Genomic DNA, 25,381 nt, shown 5'->3' with positions numbered 1-25,381 from the left:
ATAATGATATAAATCTTATAGAAGAAGTGATGAGATATTTCATAAGTCAGTTATAGATAAGACATTATAGAATAACATTATATCACTTATAAATAAATAAGAAGGTGAAACACTTGAATGAAATCCTGAGTAATATGCTGATAAAATATCCAGTAAGTAAGTTTATGAGATTATGAAATGAATATCTTAATCAGGCACTATTAGTCACATAAATTCAGCAGTATACAGTCTTTAAGCATTTATCATTCTATCTGTTATATGAATTGCATCTGCACATTCTGAAGAATGCTTCAGAAAAGATGAGAAAGAAAACAATAGTTATAAACATAACAGTCACAGACACAGCAGTTACAGACACAGAATCAAGATTGAAAGAGATCAGTTATACATATATAAAAGCTAATAAGTTACTTCTGAACTGAGTAATTCAATTGAAAAGAATATGAGACTCACTAGTTAAAAAATTAAGTCTTAAGATAAAAATATAAGTTCTTATACATAACAAGAGTTCTGAGAAGTTTCAACCTAGATGATTTAAGTTATATAAAATACTTAAATCACATTCTCTGAAAACATACATATTGAAAGAATCAGAGAAATGAGTCTTATATAACTTAATAAATAATTCATATCTTATAAAGACAAAGATATAAGACTTAAGTAGATTATAATTATCTACAGCACTATCATCAGTATTGAAAAAGAAGAGACTTATAATTAAAAAGTCTTACAAAGTAAGAGAAATTATAGATACTTATAAATCAGATGATCTCACTTATTCTGATCTTTTCATAATTATAAGAAAAGAATAAGAAGTAATGAAGAAATCAGATGAATATCATACTTTAATAAGTAATAAGACTGTAGTCAGTTATATAATAACATATTACAAATAGTAGATATAATATGATAAAGAGCAGTCTCAGAGCAGCAGACTTATATATAAATCAGATTACAGAAGAAAAAGAAATTCAGAGTTGAATTTAACTATTTACATCAGTTCAATTACAGAGATAACAGAGAATGAAGTATTTGAAACATTCACAGACATATAAGATTAAGCTTTCTCAATCTCTGAGAATACTTAGAGATTAAGTAAGATTAGTTTCAATAAGTCATTCACTGTAGTAGTCTGAGCAGATGAAGAGAGACAGTATAATACATGAGATAGAATTATAAGAGATAAAAGCTACTAAATCTAGTCACTGAATACTGTATTATATAGAGATCATGTAAGAGTAGTGACTAGCAGATAAAGAAAAAGTGTAAGAAAAGAAAAGAAATAATGAATTAATTATTAATTATAAAAGTTAACTGTAAAAGATAAATATTATTATACACATCTCATTTATTTTCATATATTACATATTTAATCTATTTTCAACATCACATCATCTGAAAAACATTAAAAATAAAGAAAATCTCAAAACTCAAGATCTGTAAGAGATTCAAGAGCTGTAAGCTACTTTTATAATAATATTACATTTATCTCTGATTTCTCTACTACTCTGTGTACAACATTAATATCATTTATCACAAGATTGACTAAAATGCCGCCTCAGTGACTGAATGGTTAATGCGGTCACTTGGTAGCATCTTGGCGTGGGGAATCAAGGCGCGTGAGTTCGAATCCCGCAGAAGATACATTAAATCTGAAACTCAAGCATCTCAGATTTCTAATAAATACAGAGATGCATAAATTACTTCAATGAATTGCTCTATGTTTCTGAGCTGAGAAGTTATTATTATATGTATTTAATTATCACTTCTTCGTATTTTTTTATATTCTTATTATCTTGATATAATCTTAACATCTGTATTTTCTTCTGTATAATCAACACTTGACCTGTATTTAACATCATGCAAGGACTTATTATAAGCTTCACTTGCATATAAGTATAATGAAAGAATAATAATAATAATAATAATAATAACTAAAATGCCAATATAGAAATGTGTACACATATGTGTAGAAAAATTGAAGAAGAGTACAGAACTCACAGAATTAGAAGTTAAGACAGAGAAAGTAAAGATGAAAGAAATAGAAGAAGAAGAGAGTACAGAATCAGATAAATGACAGTGAGAGTTACTCAGAGCTGAATACTTATAACTTAGTATATACACAATCTTCTCTGCAGAGAAGAGAGAGAAAGTGATAAAAGAAGATTAAAGATAGAAGAGAGTAGTCTCAGCAGTATAATTATCTTCAATTAGAATAATCTCTGACATCAGAGCAACTAAGAATCATTATTAGTATATGAAAATTATAAAATCAGAGATGAGAACAGTTAACAAATAAACACCTGCTGATCTTAGAGTTGTACACATAATTACAACATGTATAAGACTTCTCAGAAAGAAAGAGAAAGACACAGGAAAATACAGAAAGTAGAATACAGTGTGTAAACAGCTTATTCTTACAATAACATCTCAGACAAGATATATAAGTCTCATGTCTATGAGTGTAAAAGAGTACAATATCTGCATTTCTGTTTCTGAAAACACAGATATCTTTTATCTGTATCACAAAGTTAAATGACAGACATCAGAGAATAGACTGATATAAATCTATTATTTCAAAGAAATTTATCAGAGTAGATATACTCACAATATTGAACTTTACAGTTGTAAAAAGTTTCTTAGTATCTGTGAATATTATAACTTTATATATAATAAAACTCATAACAATTTTCTCTAGAAAAATCAGTATTAGAAGAGATAAGAAAAAAGAAAAGACTTATAATCTTAACACTGTTGAGAAGAGAGATAATTCTCTGATATGAATAAATAATTATCTTATTACAAATATTTGAAATGAATGTAATAATCAGTATCTGTGACTGAGCTTCAAATAGTCATATTATATACAGTCTTTATACAATAGATCATTCTAGAGATTGGCAAGAAGAACAGAAGTATACATGCTGAGAAACATAATTTATCAAGTCTACATAACATCTTCTTGAAACAGAAAGAGCTGGTAATGAAAGCAGAAGCAGTGACAGAGACAGAGAGAGTAGAAGTAGTGAAAGTAAGAGTCATAGAAACAGAGATAGCAGAAGTGAGAGAATCAGAAACAGAGGCAAGAGTAGAAGATTAAGAGAGAGCAGCAGAGAGAGAAACAGTGATAGAAGAGGCAGAGAGAGACACAGAAGACTCAGCTATATATAATATAAGTAATTTCTTCATTATCATGTTCTTTAAGTTCTTGATCAATAATTCAATATTGAGTTCACTATTATTAACAGACATAGATCTGTCAATACATGAAGATTCTATATAAATAAAAACAAATATATCAGTATCTGCATTCATACAATATTATATCAGAAGATATGATTAGAAGCTCACTAAGAAGAAAAATAATTAAGAGTATATAAGAAGATAAAGAAGATGTGTTATTTATAATAATATATTCTGATAATCATTAGAAGATAAACAAGTCTCAGTCATGTTTCACAATGTGTTACACTTACTGCTAATATACTGCTCAGTATGAGTACTACAATGACACTTGTTATAAGAACAGAGAGTTATTATTAGAAATATATACAATATAATAGATGAACAGATAGAAGGTGTTAAACAGAAGAAGAAGTAGAAATCTTGAATAAGATAATAATATTCAATGATAATGATGATAAAGAAGATAATTGAAGAATGAAAAAAGTTAGTGAATAAGTAATGTAATATAGTGAAAGTTTCTTTGTAAGAATATACAAGAGACACTAGCTGAATCAGAGATAGACTGTATAATTACAAACACTAGCAGCGTGCTAATCTGTATGAGGCTAGAGCTTATATTACAGTTATATAAGTGTGACTGAATCTGATAAGAAAGAATGTAATTCAGAAGAATGTATAATCACTGAATAATAATAGTCACTTCTGAATATACTTACAAATATAAAGAGACTCTAGCAGCCACTAATTAATTTAAATAACATATATAAGAAGCCGGCGTACACCTGTAATTGTACGCTGGCTCAAGCAATCTTTGAATCACAGTATAATTAAACTTTAAATTGAATTTTAAATATTATATTCAATAAAGAACTATCAAGATAGAAAGACTATTGAATAGTATAATCAGACTATTAAATACAGAGAGACATCTATTCTTTCAGACTATAAGATAGTTATATATAGTCTGTATCATCTTAGTAACTGATTATAAAGTTTATCTTTGATAAAATAATTAAGAAAATTTTACTGACCTCTTTCAAAGTTTGTAAAACAGAGCTTTGAGAAGAATTCTAAAAGTATTCAAATTATCTTCTATTAAAGTAATGAAAATTGAAGCTTTAATTCTCTTTTCTACTATTAAATTTGAAAAGATCTGTATGAACTATACTCCGAGAGTTATAAAGATAAGCTTAAATTATATAATTAAAGAAAGAGTCTCTTCTTCATTTCTATTAATTAACTCAGAAAATAAACTGAATTGAAATAGATTTCTTGATTGAAATGAAAATAATTCTTCAAAGAAAATGCTCTCTCAACTATACAGACTATATTCACTGATTAAAAATTAATTTTCTTTATTAAATATTGAAAAAGTTAATCATGAGAAGATATCTCTCTGAAGAGAAAAGCTTGAATCTCTTATAGACTTATTAATAAGTGAACTATCTAAAGAGAGAGAATATAAACAGTTTTTAAAGAGAATCTCTACAATCAATATAAAAGACTCTATTCTAATTTACTCAGATAACTCAAAAAATAAGAATTTAAATAGATTAGATACAGACATTGCTTATACTGAAAGATAATATCAATTTTATCTCAAATTTTTGAAATTTAAACTGTGAATCTGAAGTCTTTAATACTGAACTATTTATAATAGTGAAAGCTTTTAAACTTATTGAAATAAAATCTTATAAAAGAGAAAATAGTTTAAAAGAGATATAAATATTCTCTAATAATTAAGCTACTTTAAAAAGACTTAGAAGTAGTTAGATTCATAATAATTAAATAAATCTTGAACTGATTCTAAATTCTGTTTTACAAATTCAAAAGAGAAGAATATTAAAACTGATAATTTATCTATACTGAGTTTCTACTTATATAAATATTCATGACAATAAATTGACTGATTCAGCTGTAAGAAGAAGTTCAGAATTAAGTATATTTATTTAAAAAATAGTGTTCTGATCTTTTATAAAGAGAAAGATAAAAGAATCTTGTTTAAATGAGTGAAATAAAAGCTGATAGAAATAAAAGAAGAGTATACATTATTCAAGATTTGAAATAAAACTCAAGTGAAAATCTTGTTTAATTAAATGTAAAAAGAAAATATTCTCATCTATAATTCAGCTGAAACTAGAATATAATTATTTCAAATCTTATATACAAAGATTTGATAATAGATTTAATTCAATAGAATAATTATTCTGTAATATAAATGAAAATTCTGAGTATATTGTAATACACTGTGTATTATACAATAGTTCTAGAGTCAGATTGAAAGAGAAGTATGATTTCAATCAATTAAATATAAGATTCCTATTCTCAACTGAGACAGGAATTAAATACTTAATAGACTTTCTACCAGAAACTTAAGCAGCTATAAGAAAATGACTGAATTCAGAAATATTTAAATATGAAGAGATAAAAATTGATCAGATATAGTCTGTTAAAACAGCTATATACTATCTTTTAATAATATTATTTTATTATAGTCTCTCTTTACTTTACTTTTTCTTTTCTATTCTTTTCTATCTACTTATTTAATATGTCTATCTTTAAGACTTTGTTCTCTTTTCCTTTATCATGATATTTTCAAATGATTTCAAAGTATCAGAAGGTGTTAAAATACTGTAATTTATAAAGAGTTTTTATATTCTAAGCTGGAATTTTCTGATTTTACATATCTGAAATTGATAAATGTATAATAGTTAACTCTATAGATATTAGAAAAACTCTGAGATCTAAAAGTTCTCAGATAGATATTATAGTCTCTGACTATATATATCTATAATTAAAGAATAATAGTAATAATAATAATAATACTTCAGAGAACTCTGTCTCTTATAAATAAGTAAAATATATTATCATTTCCGTGATTTTATTAGTAAGACTATCTTAAGTGAGTATAAAGTATTCTGTTAAGAGAAGATCTTCTCTCTCTTTTAAACTTATATTATAATCTATATTTATTTTAATTCAAATCGTCTGAGCTGTCTATGATAATACTTACAGCTTAAGTAACTCTTATTCAGAGATATTGTATATATATATTAACTATGTTAAATATCTTCTACTTTTAATAATTAGTATAGATTTAAGTAAGATAATATTACCTTTAACAGTAAAGCTGTTTATAGTATACTTCTATTTATATAAGAATGTAGAGATTACTTATGAACTTATTATAAAAGTCTGTAGTAAGTTGATTCATTTTGAAATCAACAGAGTTCTTTTTAATTTATGATAAACAGCTGCAGAATCACTAATACAGTATTTCAGAATATAATTAAATCTTCAATTTAAGCATAAAGTGTAAGAATTTAATTTTTTAAAAATATAGTAAATTCTTATATACAAGAAGAGACATAATCTGATAAAGATAATATAATAGAGTAGTTGATTATATTATTAAGATCTAGCTATTAACAGTGTCATGCTTACTCACTCTCTCTAGTGAGTGCATCACAGTGTATAGAAAATCACACTGTATAGAAAATATTTTAAGTATAGTAATCTTTAAAAATTAATTAATAATTATCATTATATCTATCTATAATATAAAGATTATCTCTATACTCATTAGAAGATATAGAATTCACTGTAGATTAAAATTCTATAGAATTATCTTATTATAATTAAATAACTGTAGATTTTATAGATTTAATTTCAATTAATTAAAGATTCTTATTAAATATCTTTTTCATCTCATCTACTCTATGAGTCATGATCTTGCAATTGATATTCTTAATAGTGAGAACTTTATCTACTTATATCTGTCTGTAAGAGAATTTAATAACCTGATATCTATTTACTTAATAATAATCTGTAAGTTCATTCTTACAGTGTGTATTTAATTTCATCTGAATCATGCTACTCTTGAAGATCTTGTTCAACTGCCTTGTTAAATCAGATATAAGAGTATTCTTCACATCTTCTAAGAGAGTTATAATTCACTATTTATGTTCTTCTTCTTCTTGAAATTCAATCTCATCAAAGTTGTAGATATTGCAGTAAAAATAATAATATTAATTGAAGATAGCTTCATATCAATTAAATCAGTTAATAATAAAGCTTATATTCTCACAAGATATCTGTTTTAAATTCATAAGCTTTTGCTTGATCTGTTTATAATCTGACAGATGTTTGATGAATTGATATACTCATATCTTGCTTACTATAAAAGATGCAGTCTCTGAATCTGTATAATACTATCTTAACATGTAGTTCATAGCAGCTTCAATATACTTGATAATAAATAGATAAAAATTAATATTTAACTGATAAATCTATATCTTAATTATCTCTTTCTGACTGTTATTCAATACTCTATTCAGTGAAACTCTTATAGTTCTTGATTTCTTTCTATTAATTCTCTCATATAAGATAGTATATGAGACTTTGAATTCTCATAACAGAGATATGATTTTTAATTTTGAATTACTTTTATATATGTTAACAGCTCTTTACAACTGCTTCTCAGTGTAATTAAAAGATTTAGACATGATTATAATTAATGATGATTATTTGAAGATGAAGAATGAAGATATTGATAATATTTTCTGTACAGTGTGGTTTTCCATACACTGTGGCACACTCACTAGAGAGAGTAAGTAAGCATGGCACAGTTATGCGGCCTTTTATGTGTGGCAGGCGTTTGCCAAGTGATCAGCGAACACCTTGCTTAGGTGAAAGCAGTCGGCCTGTAGAGAGGGAATCCGACATAGATAATTTTTTTTAATAAATAAAAAAAGTAATTTTAATATATCAAGATATTAAAGTTACATTCTTGATGAAAAATTGTGTTGTGATGATAATTACACTGTGATGAGATGCATTCAACTACAGAAGTGATGAGGCTAGTGAAAGCATGTGTATTTCTTATCATCATACGTCTTACTCAATCTAGAACCAAAGGTTTTACTCAAATGAAATGACTCAACACGGGCCACAGTTGTATATTTGAGATATTCAATTCTTGAAAATAATAAGCTCCTTAGTATTATATATATAGATATATATAAAAAAAGTTTTCAGTGAATCAGAGGAAAATATACAGAAATAAAGTTGGTTATCTCGAGACCCAAAGCACTCCCGCCACGAAATGCAGGCACCGGAAAAGCTCGCCAGAGAAATGAAAAGTCAGTAACGACCACCCACTCGATACACCCCAAGCACCCCGAGCGCCTAACTCCGGTAAGAAAGCGGTATTATATAAAAATCATGCGAAATCCGAATGAAGAGAAACTGTTAGGATTCGATTGAAGGGTATATTGGGTACCCAAAAGTGCCGATAGCCTGGTGAAAAACATAAAACGAAAAACGCAAAAGATTTCCGTGAGGTCGCGTGTCCCAAATGCATAACCGATCGATCGTCAGATGTAACAGTATGGCGATAATCCATGGATAGGCTTAGGGTTAAAATATATGCACGAGGGATGGATATAGGCTTCGAGAGACACGGAGTGTAAGATAGAGAAAATTAGAAGACAAGAAAAAGTGAAAAAAAGAAAAGAAATCCACGGCGATGACAAGCCGCAGAAGTAGGTAAGAGAAGAAATAGAAATACGATGGACGATTTGACCTGTGTATAGGTCGGGATACGGCCCAATAGAAGACGGAATGTGCGAAACAAGAATGGAAGTTGGAAGGGGGTGGCGGTGCGTCATGAACTGAACAATGGAGAAATCCTTGCTTTAGGAAGGATCAAGCGGGTTGGTTAGATCTGCCCTTTTATATCGACCACTTTGTGAGCTTCCGCTTTAGCCAGTTCGAAAACCTGCCCGGCTTTCCCGGTAAGGAGCTTAACCCCATCAGGTTTTTCCTGGAGCAAATCCTCTGGAGCATGGTCCAATATAAATCGGGCGGCCTGTTCATCGGACTCAAAACCAAGTTCTTCAGTAATAAATCTTATCTTCACCTCAGGTTTATACCTAATTGCAATGGTTAGATTAGCATGAGCTTTTCAGCTTTGGAGGAATAACAGGATTACTCACGCTCTACAAATACACGCAAGTGCCGCAAGACGCTCGCGGTCAACAAACATGTCCATAAGGTATGCTCCCATGTTCGGCGTATCCAGATAAAGTTGAAAGAATCTATGGTAATTCCCCAATGCTAGAGCTGATCGAACATCAAGGGCATGCTTCACAGCAGGATCCAGTTTGTCTGCAGGGGTTAGATCTGCCAAAGCGTCGTTGATGGCCGTCTGATTGCGGGTATGGATAAAATAGAGAATGCGATAGGCCATAAATTCCATGGGATGTCCTCCAAGATTTTGCGAATACAATGCTCGCAGTTGCGTCTGGCATTGATTATACTCACCAAGGTCCCCTTTTTCTAAAGCAATCCTGGCGTGTATCTCGTACACGTTCACTGTAAACTCATTTTTGATGTGCTGGACGGTCAAATCCTGGCGCATAGACTTAAACTGATCGCAAACATAGGTATAGTTATTCTCGAGACGCCACTTTTTCTTCAATAAATCGAGCATCTTTTTCAGCACGGGCAAAGGACGAACAGTATCAGGATTGGGGGCCGAAGTCAATCGGAAATAATTTTTCTCCAACATTTGGCACCGTCCGATGACAGGTCCTCCACCCACATCCGGTGATTCATCGCGGGAGGAGCTCCCAGTCTGAGGAGACTGGTAACCTGAACGCAAATCCTCAAAGCGTCGTTTCCGCAGCTCCAGGTTATTTTTGAACTTACTTGTATTTTTGCTGTTGCTGTTAGAGTTGTTGCTATCTATCCGTCGTCGCTTATCAGTTGTGGAAGGGTAACTAATACGGTCTTCAAAGCCATTGCGTGTGTTAGTTTTTCTCCAAGGTGGAATATGTTCCGCCTCGTCATCTTCTGCGCTGAATTCTGACGACTTCCTCTTGTTTGGAGATTCTTCCTTCGCTTTCTCTTGTTTCTGCTGACGAAGTTCTTGCGACTTCGCAGACCATGACGATTGCAAGGAAGCAACAGAAGCAGAAGTGAGAATCTTATTTCGCTCATTCTGAATCATTTGTTGCGGCAACGGCAAGTTCTCCCAATCAACATTGTGAAGGTTACCACTTTCAGCGGCTTCGGTGATAACTTGCTTGAGCTTTTGCTCCATGTCCATCCGACTGACGCTCGCGATTTGGAACTCAGGGACGAAGCTGCGTTGGACATATTGGCGAACAGCCGGAGGCCAGTCAATTTTCGACTTCCCGGCCTTGGGATCTGTTGATTTCGGCGATGATAGCTCTCTTGACTCTGTTTTCGCGACGGTGGTAGGTTCAGGAGCATGGTGGGCGAGGCTCCGGCGTGCTTGGACAGGAATGTACGCTGGCGAAGCTAGAACATATGATCTCATTAGCCACGCCATGAAATGCTATATTTCATCACAAGAAATAAGCTGGAGCCAAAGACTTACCATTTGATGAATAAGCAGGCGCAGCAGTTGCTCGCCATGGTGGTGGAGCTGTACTCATGGTGAAAAAGGACTGATTGTCCAGCGGCAAAAGTTGTAACAAGTTGACAGGCGATCGAAGAAACTACGAGCGGAAGGAAGTCAAGGAATACACAGTGAATACCTTTTCTTTCCTTCAGAGAAAAACAGAGAAAAAAAAGAGAGCGGGATGGAGTGTAGATATAGATGAGGGGTCCTACAGAGGTTGATGTTGGTGAGTTGTTGGAGATGAGAACTCGCGGCGTTCAAAGTGAGGCGGATTCGCTTAGCATGCTGGTTCGGGCAGGAGCACGTGGTTGGTTATGTAAGTGGAGGAGCGCTTATCTAATCGTTAACTTATCTCGTTCGTGCCTTGCTTTCCGCTTCCAGCTTGCTACCAACCAGAAGACGACGACGACGACGTATGATAATGACAATTACAAGATGATAACAACAGCAAGTAAGCCTCGGAGCGGTTGAGAAAACATTAGCCACTCTCCTCTTTTCCACTGATACGATGGTGTAATTGCATTTGGCGAGGCCAATGATGATGCATTTGCTCCCATCCTTACCAAAACCCGGCTAGATGTTCTTCAACGCGCTGGATCTTACCACTGCCCTCCGCCCGTCACTGTTACCAGATGAGACTCTTCTCTTTGTGCAGGATCAGGTAGGGTTGTATGAAGGGTAAGTCTGCAAAATCCTACTGAGAAACGAAATCCCCGGCGCGATCAATTAACCCGGTACCTCCACATGTAGGAAATACAAGATCCCAAATTACCAGTCTGGCCATGCCTATCTCACGTCGCATCGGATATGCTATGTCGACGACGACCAGCCTCGAAAATACTCCGTTGCGCTGGAGTTGAAATATGTGGATCGCGTTGAATATCAGGTCCGAACATCTTCCAAATCCGATGGTTAACATGGTACGCAATCTCTGACTTTTAGCAACTTCACAGGCAGGTTTCTTGAAATCGTCACCTAAAATAACGATATACCCCAAACAATCAAAACGGGGCCTTGGTCAAAACCGTAACTCCCCTGGAGATTCGGTTACTCCACAAGGAACGAAGTCTGGCTCACCAGGAATCCCATCTTCTCCGCTTGCCCGGAGTGGCAGTCCGTTTCACTCACAAAATGCCTCTGCTGCGAGGATCTCTAGTGCAACATGGGTTTGCCCTATATGCACATACTCAAACTCTCTGCCTTCGAACTTTGATCCTGCAACCGCGAATGCCTCGATGGCGCTGCCACCATGCCTGGCTTGCGGTATAAAACCTCCCTTTACCACAATTTTGAAAGCGGCAATTTCATCTGCATCTGCGTCTGTACCTAGCCATGGAGCGTCCAGCACTTCCTCTTCAACACTTGCTTCGTCATTAGGAAGCCAACATAATTTGAGTAGACCTGGAAGGAACGGAGATTCGCTATTCCCCTTCAACCCTTCCCACATTCCTACTTCTTCGTCAGCCAATTCAGGGATTGCTTGCCCAAGATGTACCTTTGCAAACCACCCTTCCTTATTAGAATGTGAAATATGTGGTGCACCCCTGAAAAAATTAGATCACACTTCCAGCGTCCAAACCCCAGATCGCTCGGGTTCACCAGCCCCATTTTTCGGAACCACCAACCTAGATAACACCGAAGTATACGATAGCGTCAAATTATCCTTCCGCCGAGGTGGTGAGAAGATGTTTCACGAAAGACTCAGAAGTGCCTTGGTCCAACGAAAATGGATTCTCCATGATGCCCCACCTGTCCCGAGGGGTACCCCTTCCCCCGCATCTTCCATGCCAGGCAGCGATCCCAACACCCCCAGCCAACGTTCCTCACGTCCTGCGGTTGGGATTGCGGGGCTCGAGCGTCGTGGCCTCGAGGTCCGACAGAACAATCAAGTTGTGCTTGGCAGTGCCTTCGAGGACCTTGAAGCGCTAATGGCATCAGCGAAGGAAATTGTCGCGCTGGCTGAAAGTTTCGCTGCGGAATCTGGCCTTGGGTCAAACAGCGGCGGTTCATCTGAAGCAAACACCGTCCTCTCGCAATCCGCCGCTGCCCTTGGCATGACTACTACGAAAGACATGCTAGGCCCCGGCGGCGGTTCAGAATCCTTATATCTGTCTGAGCTCTCTCGCAACCTCGCAGAGTACCTAACAGATGATCGCAAAGGCATCCTCCGCCGCGAAGGCGGTATCATGAGTCTAATCGACCTGTGGGCCGTATTCAACCGTAGCCGCAACGGAGTCGAACTCGTAAGTCCGTCCGATTTCCAGAAGGCTGCTGAGTTGTGGGAGAAACTTAGGCTCCCTGTGCGTCTGCGTCGCTTCAAGAGCGGGCTGCTTGTCGTCCAGCGTTTTGATTGGACGGATGAAAAGACGATTAAGCAGTTGAAGGCGTGGTTTGAGGAACTACGGGCTACAGCCGTGGCTGAGGAGGTTGTTCCTTGGGATTGGGGCGTGTATGGTAAGGGAGTCACGGCGCAGGAGGCCGCAGAGCGGTTTGGGTGGAGTGTTGGTGTCGCTGCGGAGGAGCTTGAGATGGCTGAGGATAAGGGATTTCTCTGTAGGGAGGAAGGTATTGAAGGATTGCGGTTTTGGTGTAATCATATTGTTGATACGGATAGTTTTGAGGGGATGGGCATTGTTGGTGGACTTGGGTCATCCTTTTCTCAGCTGTCTATGAATTCAAATTTTCAGGTAGGGTTGTGAATAGATTTGGATGAATGGATGGATAGATGAGTGGAATGAGAATCTAGGTTAAAAGGTGGTGATGCCCCATCCTGCATTTATCTTCTTTTGGTCTTATTTTAGAGGAACACTTTGCTAGGCTTGGAAATAACAATGAAAACACAACTGTTGCTTAGGTTCAACCAAAGCTACGTTTTATTCTAATAGATATCGAGGAAGGAAACTGTCGATTCAACTATACGGGACAACAGATGAAGCCAGAAGATCTCCTTTTCTCCCTACTCACATAATTTTATATCACTTCTACACTCCTTTCCCTCTTTCCATTCCGCCCTCTCTAGCTTAGATGATGCCTCCCCATCACCTTGTTAACAATTCTAATGGTCATCTTCAGCAAATCTCCTGACCTGTGCAAATATTCACAAAGCACAAGGTTGCCATATACAGCTGAACTACTAGTTAACTAAGTTTAGGTAAAATGTGAAATGTTGAGTTTGAAGGCTTTTGCTCTCAGATCTTCTCTTTTATATATAACTATAGAGTTTGCCTTGCCTGAGCGGGGTTGGGGCCTGATGATGTCATCCCCGGGAAGCTCTCCTCGCGTTCCGCCATTCGACTTCATCTTTCCCCTCCGTGTCCAGATTCCCCAACTCCCTAGTTGTGATATCATATCACTTGTTGACGACAGAGGAGACAGGTCAGCCATCTATTGTTTGGCAAGAATGTGACATGGTCTATGCCAATTCTCTGGTGGGAATCGCAGCCATCTAGTTTGACTGACTGATTGGTGCTTCGAGCAAACAACAGACTAAGTTACCTTACAAATATAACATGGCTTCATCAGCTCTTTTCTCGAGTCGTCGTGCTCTCCGGCATCCAATATCGTCTGTATCCCCACGCTCCTATCCGCAGCTACTGGCTCCGGCCATTTCCTTAACATCCGAAACCTTCCGCTCTCCAGCCTATCTCCACTCACGCCAGCAGAGATCGCTATTCTGGTGGTCTCACCATCACGACCCAGAATGGTTATCACAAGGGAAATCCAGGTTGCGGAGGCTGATGGAGAAAGAAAGGGAAATGCAGTCGTTCTACAACAAATACATCAGACATGTTGGGCGGCGACGACCATACATATATCAGAGCTGGAGAAGCACCAAGTCCCATGACCCCAAGCAAGCTAGCCGTTTTCACAGACGGTGTGATGTATACGACGATCTCGGGCAAGGTATGAAGAAAGGGAATGAGTGGGGGAAACCTTGGGTGGCGAATGAGGGTGGAGCTAAGAACGGATTCGAGGACCTTGGAGAGAAAAACGGTTTCGACTCTTGGGAGAGCAAAGAGAGCGAATTTGGAGAGTCTATGCGACGAGAGTCTGAGCAGCGTTTTAAGGAATTTCAAAAAGCTATCAATCACGATCCTTATGGATTCATATTTGGGAGGCGGTTGCAGCCGTTTCCATTTGGTTTGAAAGAGGGATTTTGGTCATCGTTTTATACGTCATTGTTTGCCGGTGAGAGGCCTACAAGCCACAGTCAACGTCCAAGCTCCTCAGAGGACACTCGAGAGGCTCCGACAAATGGAGGAACAGAACCAGCTCCTACGACGTCGCCTGAGATGAAGGTCAACGAGGATCACTCGCGATCGTCCAACCTTATGACAGAAGCTGCATTTGAATTTGATCCCATCAGTGGCAGGATGGTTCCTACAAGGACCAAAACGACTGACAGCGAGACTGATGATTCTTCTCCAATAATCCTTTCAAACCCGCGAGATGGCGAGGCGGAAGTAGAACCTTGCCACGAGCAATCCTATTCCAAACTGACACCAAGCATCAACACAGAAGAGTTAGTCCCCATTGAACCTGAGCTGCGCGCCTCCGGGGAGGCAATCCCTCCCAATGGTACAAGCGATCAAGCTCATTCCAAACCATCCCAAAACATCAATTTCGAGGAGCCCGGCTCCGTCAAAGCCAAGCAGTCTGAATCCAGTGAAATAAGTGCTACCGAAAATGCTACAACTGAGACACGTCAGACCGATGTAGGCGAAAAGTTTGACACAGAAGGGTCAGTTGTTGAGCCCTGTCGACCCGACGCGGGACAAGCAGCCCTCGGTGACGATGCAAAGGATGCCCTCAAACCAGATGCGAGAGCCCTGAGCGGGGCAGAGAAGCCAGCTGATACGAATGTAGCTACATCCAACAACACAGCTACGCTTGACGAAAGGAATCAAGCATCGAAGCCCAGTTCTGCCAGACTTGGTGAGGAGGGTAAAGCGTCCCTAGCCACTGACTGGGAATCATACCAACGCTTCATCCCTAGATGGAAGAGGTCTGTTGAAAATACTGGGCGCCTTCCAAAGGAATTGGAGGGGATGTCTCATTCAGAATTTTTACGGCATATCGAGGCTCTTGAGGCCCCAAGCGCATCACCGGTCTGTGAGATTTACCAAAAAGCGTACGATGTCAGTGAGGGCAGCGGAACGAAAGAAGACGTGAATCAACTGCGTGCGAGTGACATCCGCGCCTCTTATGTAACTCGGGCGGAGCGCCAAAATGATGCCGAAAACGCTTATGAGGCCCTTCAAGGCGCTGATTGTGGCCTGGATGTTGACGAGTTGCGCTGGAAACTTCGCCCGGACAATAATAGGGGTACTCGCAATGATGAAACAGTGCAAGATTCTGTTCCCAGTGCAAGGCTAGCAGCAGACCCAATACTGCAAGCAGTCAACTCGCTAGTTTACGACGATAGTACTAGAGGGACAGAGCGCAGCCAAGTTACTGATATGCGTAACATAGGCAGCGTTGGTGATACATCTACCGCTGTTGGCGGCTCCAGACAAGATGAGATCCACCCTGTCTTTGGGATAAAAACTACCGACGCGAACCGTCACAGTGAAATTGCTAGTGTTGCAAGAGAGCTTCGAGAAATCAAAGAGGCTACAAATTCGATGAAGGCACTTTTGACAGAGTATCATCGTCCATTGGAGGCAATGGTTGACACTAGTTCCCAGAACAATAATGCCGCCACCTCATCGGAGATGGTGAATGCGATAGAAGAGTACGAGAAGCAGATAGCCAACATTGGTGAGACTCTGAGTGATGTCAAAAACATCAACATCTCCATCGCCTGTCTCTTAACAGAACTTGGTGAAATAAAATCAATTAGGGAGGAAGGTGTGAAAAACGCACGTCTAGGCCAGAATGTCTCGCGATCTTCACGCTCCAACCAATCTCAATACAGAGTCCTAGCGTACGACTCCCTAACAATGGAAGTGAAGGACGTAGGCATTTCATCTGGCCATACAGGCTCAGGGGAGATAGCGCAACAGCTTCACCCCACAGAAGCGCTTTCGCGCCTGAATAACCCTTCGCGGTTCCTTGACCATTTCCCGCGTCTAGAAGCACAGGGATATGAAATTGTTTCCGGTGGCGGCGATATTCTCATTTTCAAGAGGGTGGGAGGGTGGAAGTTTGAGGGTGGGGGTGAAGATGTGCCTGGTAATTTTAAGACAGCGATTCCGGATGCCACCGAATTGAAGAAAGGCGATAGTGGTGCTAATGCTACGTATGCTGACGGGGATGCTATGCTGCACTCTCCAGCGTGGGCAGCACAACTTGAAAAGGAAGCTATCGATCAATTTGAGTCTGGGATGGTAGCGGCCCCGGTTAGCATATCTACCACCCCGGTTGGTAAAGAAGCGTCCACACGACGCGTTTCTGATGAAGCAAATCAACCGAGATATGATTCTGAAGACACAAAGCAACAGCAACAGCAGCAACAGCAACATTCTTCCGCTCAACCCCCTCCACCAAAAATTGAAAAGCGCCGTCCATTCCTGCGCAAAGCCATGCGCCGTGTTTTGCTGACAGGCGGCGTAGCTGCGGGCACTTGCTATGCTCTCGGGGTAGTTGCTGAATATTTCCGCACAGGCGGGCAGGATGGTCTGGGTCCGCAGGGGTTCACGGGCCTGGAGGGTCGGTAAGGGCAGGGCTGCATGCCCTGATGCGGCCTTAACTACCCCTCTTTTGGTAATTTTTTGTTGGAAGCAACATTGTATCCTCTTGCGTTATTATTGTTCTTTTCTTTGGTACTGTACTGTACTGTATGTACCCTGGAAAATTTGGGTCTGATTTCTCGTCTCGTTATGAGTTAGTTAATGAGTGCATTATAACTACTATATTTGAAATTTGGAGAGTTGTTTTTGTCCTCATTTTCTATCTTTTATTGATTCCACGGAGATCCGGAACGAGAGCACAGAATTCCAAGAGCCGCATGGATGGATGGGTAAAAAAAAGGGAGGGAAAAAAGCCTGGACCTGCCTAAGAAATCTGCTCACATCCCTCAATCGTGAAGAAGTTCGTTCAAAAAAAAAAAAAGCCCTCATCACCCACCCTACCCTGCCCTGTACAGAACGAGCAAAGTGGTCCGCGGAAAGTGGAGGCTAAAAATTTTTCCTCCGAAACCGAGCTCTTCTCTCCCTCACAACCCTCCTTTCCCTCGGTCAGGCTACTCCCCTTTCATGGAATTGTCGAATTATTAATAATATTAATGACAACTTGGCAGGGAGCGGAACTAACCAACAAACTGTAGGCTACTGGGGCAAAAGAGCTCAGTCACCACCAGCGCTGCTGGTAGAAGGGCCGATCAACCCCCGGGACCCCCAACACAAACAAGGGAGGATTCAAAACGGGGTCTGGGGTCTTTTTTTTTTTTTTTTTTTTTTTTTTTTTTTTTTTTTTTTAATTCAAAGGGTGGTGGATTCAGGGGCGAAATACGGAGTAACTCGTTCCGGAGTACGGAGTACGGAGTACATAATAATAGGCAAAACGCGAGACCGAGTTCGGTTTTCTGTAGGAAGAGGGCCTGGGCTGGGTTAGGTGGTTTGGTTGTGTTGGTTGATGTGATGACCGACTAGATCTCGATTTGGTGCTGGGTTTGCCGCGAAAACAAATTTGGGCATGGAACATATTATTATTACTGTTGCTATTATTTATTTATTTTTGCTCACTGGAGGGTAAATGGCAGAGGCGGTTGATGTGAATACTGTACTTGGCATTTAGAAAGTGTGAATAGAATGATTGTTGAGCTGAAGGATGATCTAAGTAAGATGCTGAAGGCAAGCTTATTGACAAGGAGCCATCAAGGCACTTGAGACAGCATACACATCGTGTTGCCGAAGTAAATAGTCGGATATCTGGACATCCAACGCAAGTGGCAAGGAGAGGTTCAAGGCACGGGGACGACCATTTGATTTAAATAAAATATACTTAACTCACTAACTTAACTACTTAACTTACCGGTTACTGTGGAGCCCCCGGAATCCATGTTAATATTATTGTATCAGCTGGAGCGAGATGTGACCATCCAAGCTGTGACATTTCAAGCATTGAACAAGCTCAAGGCCGCTCCTCGAAGACGGCCGTAAAAGCGGCCTCACCCTCAATCTGGAAGATCTGGTGCTCCTTGATCAGATAACTAGACGACGACCATTTGATCCATATTATTGCTTCCCTACGTTATTTAGGGCTGCTGAGCCTGTGGCCTTGATAATATCCATTTCCTCCTCTCCCCCAGAGCTCTCTGCATTTCCGTCAGAGACCTTCTACTCCAAGAACGGATGGGGGGGGGACCTTTTCATATGTCTATATAAGGGCGCTCATTCACACCTTTGATTGAGAAGTTTCGTACTTCACGATCAATACATGTTATATCTTATTCAGTAGTACCTTACAAACCAATTAGTACATTCATTTACCCAATATACATATTATCATATTGCTCTGGTTGTCTATCCTATATACGCAAGGCTCATTCTCAGATTACACCTTGTACCAAGATTGCTATATAGCAAGTGTAATATGGCTGGATATACTATTAGAAAATGTCAAAAGACCTAAGGAATAATGTATATAATTTTCTATGTGTAATTCCATATGATCGCTAAATTGGAAGATTTATTCAATATAGGTTGTTGGGTGAGTGATTCAGATTAAATAGTTAACTACGTTCGGGCCATTATAACTTGTCCCCATAAACCAATGCTTGAATTCAGCACCAAGGTGGCTTTGATGAGGAGCCAGCCTCACTTCTAACTTACAGGGTTGCATTGCCCTAGAAAAGTTCTCCCACACACATAGAGAAATCAGCCTCATTCGGGAACTTGATATGATATGGCCAAAGGTTAGAGAATAATTTCCTCCTCGTTCTTCATCTTCCGCCAAGCCAAGAAATACTACGTACATCCTTGAATTTCCGACTATTCTATTCTCCTTTGCCGTTTCATAGTCTTCATGTTCAACCATTCCATCATCCACCGGTAACACCCCCTGATCCTGAGAAATTTTGAGTAATTGCCCGATACCATCCATGTTTTCTTCTTCCTTTGCGTGAAGCTTCAACCCCTCCTCTGAAAAGCTTAATGGACAAGGAACACCATTCCTAAATTCCTCCCAATGTGCCATTAAAGATAGTAGTGATTGACGGAGAAAGAAAAGGTCGCGATTTTCCCAGACGCCGGTTACTAGCCAGACTGGCTTTCGAAGGAAGGGGGTGTGGCCTTTTGTTGTTGGAGTGCAGCCCAGCGACGAGGTGCTTTTTGATATGTTTTGAACTTCATAATACTTATGAAGAGTTTCGCTTTCTAGGTCTTCGTCAATCTGTCTCTTCCTCATCTTCATCTAGACTTTCGAAGTTGGCGGGCCTTTCTGGAACAACCCAATCATCTCTAACCGGCTTGGAATGACGGAACATTGTCGGTACACCACCATTGAAAGAACAGAGGGACAACAGCTGCCGATTGCCAATCCACTATGTAAGTGATTTCATGAGATTCAGGATCTACAAACACATTGTTGAGATGTAGGTCGGGATGCCAGAGGACAGAAGGGCTTCCTTCGCTGTTATCTAGCGGAACTAGATAGGGAGTCACATTTATGTATTGAGTAAGTAGCCGAAGCGAAGAGCATGCGATTTGATCCATGTAATTTCATTCAACCCCATCGCCTGAGAATATTCAAGGGGGTTTCGACTTATAGGATTGGTATCAGTACCGCAAATAGGAAAAACCCTGCGGAGGTTGGAAACGGAAGGATACTCACAGGGACCGCAATCCAATTTCATTGATGCTCGGCCACTATTCCAAAGCTCCGGCGATGAGAGTGGGCCCAAGGAGAACCGTTAGAGTATCTCAGGAGCAGCAGACGAGTTAACAGACAGATCTGGCGCAACTCCAGTCAACGCGAGTAAGTCCTCTTTAAAGTAGATGCATCCATGCTTCGGAAAACTAATGGAAGTCAACACATCCTCTATTTGCGCAATTTGAGTAATTATCTTGAGCTTTGGGCCCCGCGACCAATGATTCCAAAGGCTACCAAGTCGGACACCAGAGGCCTTTTCTTCAATGATATATTCTGCGCCAACAGGATTTGACGCATCGGAGGACCAAGCAAGAATCCGAGGCACTGGTATATTAAATATTTCTCGCAGCTATACATTGTTCATTTAAATGCAATGACAACAGGAGATAATTTCAACCTACAAAATGGCATGTCGCAACCTCAGATGCAGTGGTATAATGAGCAGGTCCTGCATTTGGATTTGGAAGTTTAGCCAACAACTCCACTCCATTATCCATCGTCAGAATGAATGCTTTGTTGTGTAGACCTTCTGAGCATTTCAACACCTTGGCACCTGTGTGATACTTTAGCATCCAATCTGCCGATAATCATGTTGGGGTTAGGTAGGATCTGAAATCAAACCAACAGTACCGAGCTCCATCACCAGCAATAGCAACAGCAGTATCTAAAAGTTTTGATAGATTAAACTGTAGGCAATGTCTTGAGAGCTGATATTGCTCGTTGAATCTTCCAAGACTTTAGGTCAGCTTCTGGTTCTTTATCAGGCAGGTTTTATGAGAATTGAACTACCTATTACATGGCAAATTTTCCTCTTAAATGAGATGTTTTTTTAATTAAAAGTATCTGCCAAGAGAAGAGGGGGGTAAGTTCAGAATCACAAAAATACCAATATTGCCTACAGAGCAGGAATGACAGTTCTAACCATGTTGATCTGTGTGCTGAGGCAGAGTTTAGGTTGTTACTGAAAATTTAAATATTACCTCTTTTTTGAGATAGATATTCAAACTTGGCAATAATATGCTGTGAAAGAACAAAAATGATTTAGAGATCTAGATATCATGATACCTCATGATTGAACAACCTCATATGAGATTACAATGATGAAGGACAACATATATCACTTCACATATAAGAAGTGTATGTCCATTTCTTTAATCTCTACAACAATCAGCAAGTCTTCTGTTCTATAGCTAGTGCTTTCATAAACTGGCTCTGTTCACATCAGTGCATCACAATACCTCAGTGAAGTGAAGCACTTCTTCATCTAGTATTTAATTTCTCTCCAGCCTGCACTATATGATGATTGAATATCTCAGTTCTCACCAATACATTTCAACTGAGCCAGCTGAAGAAAGATTGAACATTATTTTCAGTTTTGAGCCGTTGCAGGATGCCGCAGCCCTGGACAATTTTGAAGCATCTGAGATGCGCCAGTCCGTCCGGTCACTTCTTCTTCATGCAATGCAGAGTATGTGGACAGCAACCAACTCAGCCTGTCGGAGAATTAGTGTCACCGTCAGCCCAGTTTGCAGACTTTAAACGGTACATTTGTGTAACATCCAGGATCCGTGAATTTTCTGTGGTTCAATCCGCGGACTTTTTAGGAGGTTCGTACGTCAGCGACATCGAGATTTCAATGACCTCGACTGTCAAATGTACGAGCACGAGACGAGATATGAAACTTATGCATCAGGAATCATGGTCGCTAGACTTTGAAGAAAAAGGAGAGGAAGATAGAAAAGGCGGCTAGAATAGCATCTATCGTCTTCCTAGTCAATCGAATGTTTACACATCAAATAAAAGCAATGCTTTGAAGGTTACCAACAAGACGATCTATTGGGGCGCCATGATGCAGTTGAAGTGTTAATTAATGCTTATGAACTATAGATCTTCAGGCTCTACGCTTACACTTCTTGCCCTTTCAAAGTACTGATACTTGTTGACAGAGAGATGGCGCTCTCCTCTGCAGGAATCATTCCTCTATCTTTGACCAGGAACAATTTTCTTTGACCATGGCCAGAAGCTGCTCATCCTCCTCCTCGGACCATCGCCAGTCTACTTCCTCCATCCCTCAGTCTTTCTTTGTATCCCTTGATTGAACAACCGGCCCCTGGATGATCTTTTTTATTGTAGACAGCAACTTTCCCACTTGTCACAGAATAACCTGTAAGCTGCTCAACCATAGCTGAGGCAATATCAGAAGCAAGCATCAATATATCATTCATGGGGAGACCAGACCGGCCGGTACCAGTAAGTAATTCAGCTGAGCCATGTCTATTATTCTGGTTCGCAGGAGGAGGAGTGCAGCCTTTGGTACTTTGAGAACTATCGGGGCTCTTTGCCCGGCTTTTGGAATGACACTATTTTGAATTTTCTGCCAGACATGCAGAGATACTTCGCCGCTATTTCAGTGCTCTATCACCTGCTTCACTCTCACCTTCACTGGCAATATAATCCTCATCTCCTTCATCATCATTCTCAATATCATTGTTGTCTATATTCATTTCTGTCCTGATTGAGCTTGTCCCTGATGCTGGCCATAGGCTGTTTGTTGGCCTCTTCATCATGGCCGGTGCATAAATGGCGATTGAAAGCAAGAGGAGATGAGGAAAGGGCCGTGGGTATCTCCACTGCCACCATGCGATGCTGTGTATGTTCTGGCTGTGATGGCTGCTGCTCCTCCTCGCTCTCCTCCATTTTTATCATGGGCACGCGCTCCCGCCGCGGGGATTGAGACCTAGTGTTGCTATCTCAACCGGTTGGCTGGGTAGAGGAATTTGGACAAGGTATTTTTCCACCAAATCTAGTCTCCAAGGTCACTTGTATTTTTGATTGACAACATCCACCATCCTCTATGTCTGAATTGATTGTGATTGGCTGAGCTAACGGTGACTGGGTCATTGATGCAGAGTACTAGCAACAGAGGTGGCGCTGTTCTATTATACCTGGAACATCCCCCTGTCTTGTATCACCCGACACTAACCCTGAGCAACTGATGTCCGCGGCTATCGATTCACCACCACCGGCCTCTTCCCAGTGTGGGGCATCAGGAACTTCAGGTAACAGAAGTGTGTCAGTTGTGGGCTGTGTATCTGACAGAAGCAAAGAGCATATGACCTACTGGCATGTTCTGATGTAGCTCTGCCTGCCTCATGCGGGTGCTGGACCTCATCACCTTCACACATTGAAGGGTCAACAGCTATGAGATCAAGCATGGCAACCTCCGTGAATGCCTGATCAAAATTGGAGCCAAGAAGTATTTCCAGAACCTACAGTTCCTATTTATTGAGGGATATTGACAGTGCTTGCAATACTGGCACGGATGATGACTGGGGTTTAGGAGGCAGAGGGAACTGGAGGGGTTTCTGGGGAAGTGACTGTGCTGATGAGGGCTTTGTGAGAAGGGAATCAGCAGGGGCAAGTCTTAGTATAGGTGATGGCAAAGTTATAGGGATAGAAGGGAGTGTAGGTTGAGGGAGGATTGGATGACAATGGGTTTTATTGAGAATATTTGTGTGTGGTGGCTTGAATGCATTGAACTTTGGAAGATTTGCATTCTGTGGGAAATGGAAAGTTATATTGTTGAGGTCCACTGTCATCTTCAATGGTTTTTCTAGAGCTTCATCACCTGTTTAGTTCACAGTTGAAGCACACTGACTTTTCATTCATGGGAAAGAGAAACATCCAGCTGCTTATATAGACAATCCAAAATGAAAGACAAAGGCTGTGAAACTCACAATCTGTCTTGCTTAAACAATCTTCGCAAATCTAGCTGGGAAAAAGGACGCCTCACCTGATGGTCAGTTGGACCTGGCTGTAACTGCAACCAGGACTTGTGTAGCTACATAATGCAGTTCAGCACCATGAGACACATAGGCGAAGTAACCTCCCGTTCATCGCCACCCCGCCCTCCGCCCTTCCTCTTTCCCTCCTCCGTTTACCACCGGCAGGACTATACCATTTGACCAATCTTGTGTGAAGACTTAGAATAGAGTGGAAACACTTGAAATGCAGGGTCCAGCATCCTTTTTCCAGTGAAAGTCCAACTAACACCCACCAGGGTCTCAGATCACACAGAACCTGCTAAGAAACATATTCGCTCGTGATCGCCCGGTTTAGCCAGCGCCGTCGACCAACTTTGGAGACCACCAGGGAATATCGAAAGGCTACCGAGATTGTCCGAGGCAGAAATGACAGCTGGACCATGCCATGCCCCTTTACCCTTGACGGGTTGACGTGGGAATGCATAAGAATCTAAACCCCTTTTTCGAATTTTCCCAGAATGGCTATGGCCTTGTGAGATATCCAAGATTCCATGATCAACGGAGCCCCAAGTCAAATGCATTGGGGGGCTGCGCCGCCGAAATTACAAGACCCGCAGATAATGAGATGAGGCAATTTTGCTATTGGTCCAAGGGAAAATCCAAAACTATTTTGGCCCCAACATGGTTCGCAATGAGAATAGCCTAGCCACCCCGCCAGAAGCTCGAGACTGGATCGACCTTTAGGTGTTGAAATATCCCACCGCGAAGAGCGATGCAAGAGATCTGAATCAAGCACGCATCGGACCGAGAGATAAGAAGAGAAAATGAAAGAATAGAGGGAGTGCAGTTCCGTCTCTAGACTCGAATGACAAGGAGGAAACCAGTATTCCGTGCTAAAATAAAGGGAGAGAAGTTGTGCAGTACAGGCTGCAATGAAGGGAATAGAGATGTAATGTAACACTATGCTTGTTGGGGCGCAGGGGGAGATACGAGAGACACGGATAGAATAGGAAATATCAAAAGGACGGGGGAGAAAGAAGTTAAAAAAAGAAGTGGAAGAGAAAGAGCGAGTTCGTGCGAGATGGGAGGTCGAGGGAGGTTGTTTATATAGATCACCGGCGAGGAAGGTTGGTTGGATGGTGGTTTGACGAGGAGAAGGCGCCAAACCCGAAAGGGAAGCGCCAAACGC

The 25,381-nt window shown here is 39.9% G+C and overlaps 7 protein-coding genes across 7 annotated transcripts; 2 read left to right on the top strand and 5 right to left on the bottom strand.

The window, feature by feature from the left end:
* Window positions 1–7,994: 7,994 nt before the first annotated feature.
* Window positions 7,995–11,077, bottom strand: BDBG_07165 (GANP domain-containing protein). Its single transcript, XM_031722963.1, has 3 exons — window positions 10,592–11,077; window positions 9,183–10,512; window positions 7,995–9,119 (listed from the first exon to the last, which is right to left on the bottom strand). The coding sequence occupies exons 1-3, from the start codon at window positions 10,647–10,649 to the stop codon at window positions 8,906–8,908; spliced, it is 1,602 nt and encodes a 533-aa protein (XP_031580005.1). The 5' UTR covers window positions 10,650–11,077; the 3' UTR covers window positions 7,995–8,905.
* Window positions 11,078–11,192: 115 nt separating this feature from the next.
* Window positions 11,193–17,330, top strand: BDBG_17560 (uncharacterized protein; the record flags this gene model as incomplete). The annotated part of the gene is made up of 4 exons (XM_002622607.2): window positions 11,193–11,293; window positions 11,366–11,501; window positions 11,569–13,302; window positions 14,101–17,330. The coding sequence occupies 4 exons, from the start codon at window positions 11,193–11,195 to the stop codon at window positions 17,272–17,274; spliced, it is 5,145 nt and encodes a 1,714-aa protein (XP_002622653.2). The 3' UTR covers window positions 17,275–17,330.
* Window positions 17,331–18,688: 1,358 nt separating this feature from the next.
* Window positions 18,689–19,969, bottom strand: BDBG_17559 (uncharacterized protein; the record flags this gene model as incomplete). Its single annotated transcript, XM_031725250.1, has 2 exons — window positions 18,689–18,803; window positions 19,533–19,969. 2 exons carry the CDS (start codon window positions 19,967–19,969, stop codon window positions 18,689–18,691), a joined length of 552 nt encoding a protein of 183 aa, XP_031580004.1.
* Window positions 19,970–20,248: 279 nt separating this feature from the next.
* Window positions 20,249–20,925, bottom strand: BDBG_17558 (uncharacterized protein; the record flags this gene model as incomplete). The annotated part of the gene is made up of 2 exons (XM_031725249.1): window positions 20,249–20,777; window positions 20,830–20,925. 2 exons carry the CDS (start codon window positions 20,923–20,925, stop codon window positions 20,469–20,471), a joined length of 405 nt encoding a protein of 134 aa, XP_031580003.1. The 3' UTR covers window positions 20,249–20,468.
* Window positions 20,926–21,818: 893 nt separating this feature from the next.
* On the top strand, window positions 21,819–22,178 carry BDBG_07161 (uncharacterized protein; the record flags this gene model as incomplete). The annotated part of the gene is made up of 1 exon (XM_002622604.1): window positions 21,819–22,178. One exon carries the CDS (start codon window positions 21,819–21,821, stop codon window positions 22,176–22,178), a length of 360 nt encoding a protein of 119 aa, XP_002622650.1.
* Window positions 22,179–22,912: 734 nt separating this feature from the next.
* On the bottom strand, window positions 22,913–23,125 carry BDBG_07160 (uncharacterized protein; the record flags this gene model as incomplete). The annotated part of the gene is made up of 1 exon (XM_031722962.1): window positions 22,913–23,125. One exon carries the CDS (start codon window positions 23,123–23,125, stop codon window positions 22,913–22,915), a length of 213 nt encoding a protein of 70 aa, XP_031580002.1.
* A 676-nt stretch (window positions 23,126–23,801) lies between these two features.
* On the bottom strand, window positions 23,802–25,280 carry BDBG_17557 (uncharacterized protein). The gene has a single exon (XM_031725248.1). The coding sequence runs from the start codon at window positions 24,771–24,773 to the stop codon at window positions 24,498–24,500; it is 276 nt and encodes a 91-aa protein (XP_031580001.1). The 5' UTR covers window positions 24,774–25,280; the 3' UTR covers window positions 23,802–24,497.
* Between the last annotated feature and the right edge of the window lie 101 nt (window positions 25,281–25,381).

This window comes from Blastomyces gilchristii, assembly GCF_000003855.2.
Source record: "Blastomyces gilchristii SLH14081 genomic scaffold supercont1.17, whole genome shotgun sequence".
Lineage (NCBI taxonomy): Eukaryota > Fungi > Ascomycota > Eurotiomycetes > Onygenales > Ajellomycetaceae > Blastomyces > Blastomyces gilchristii.
This window is presented reverse-complemented; position numbering and strand designations above follow the sequence as displayed.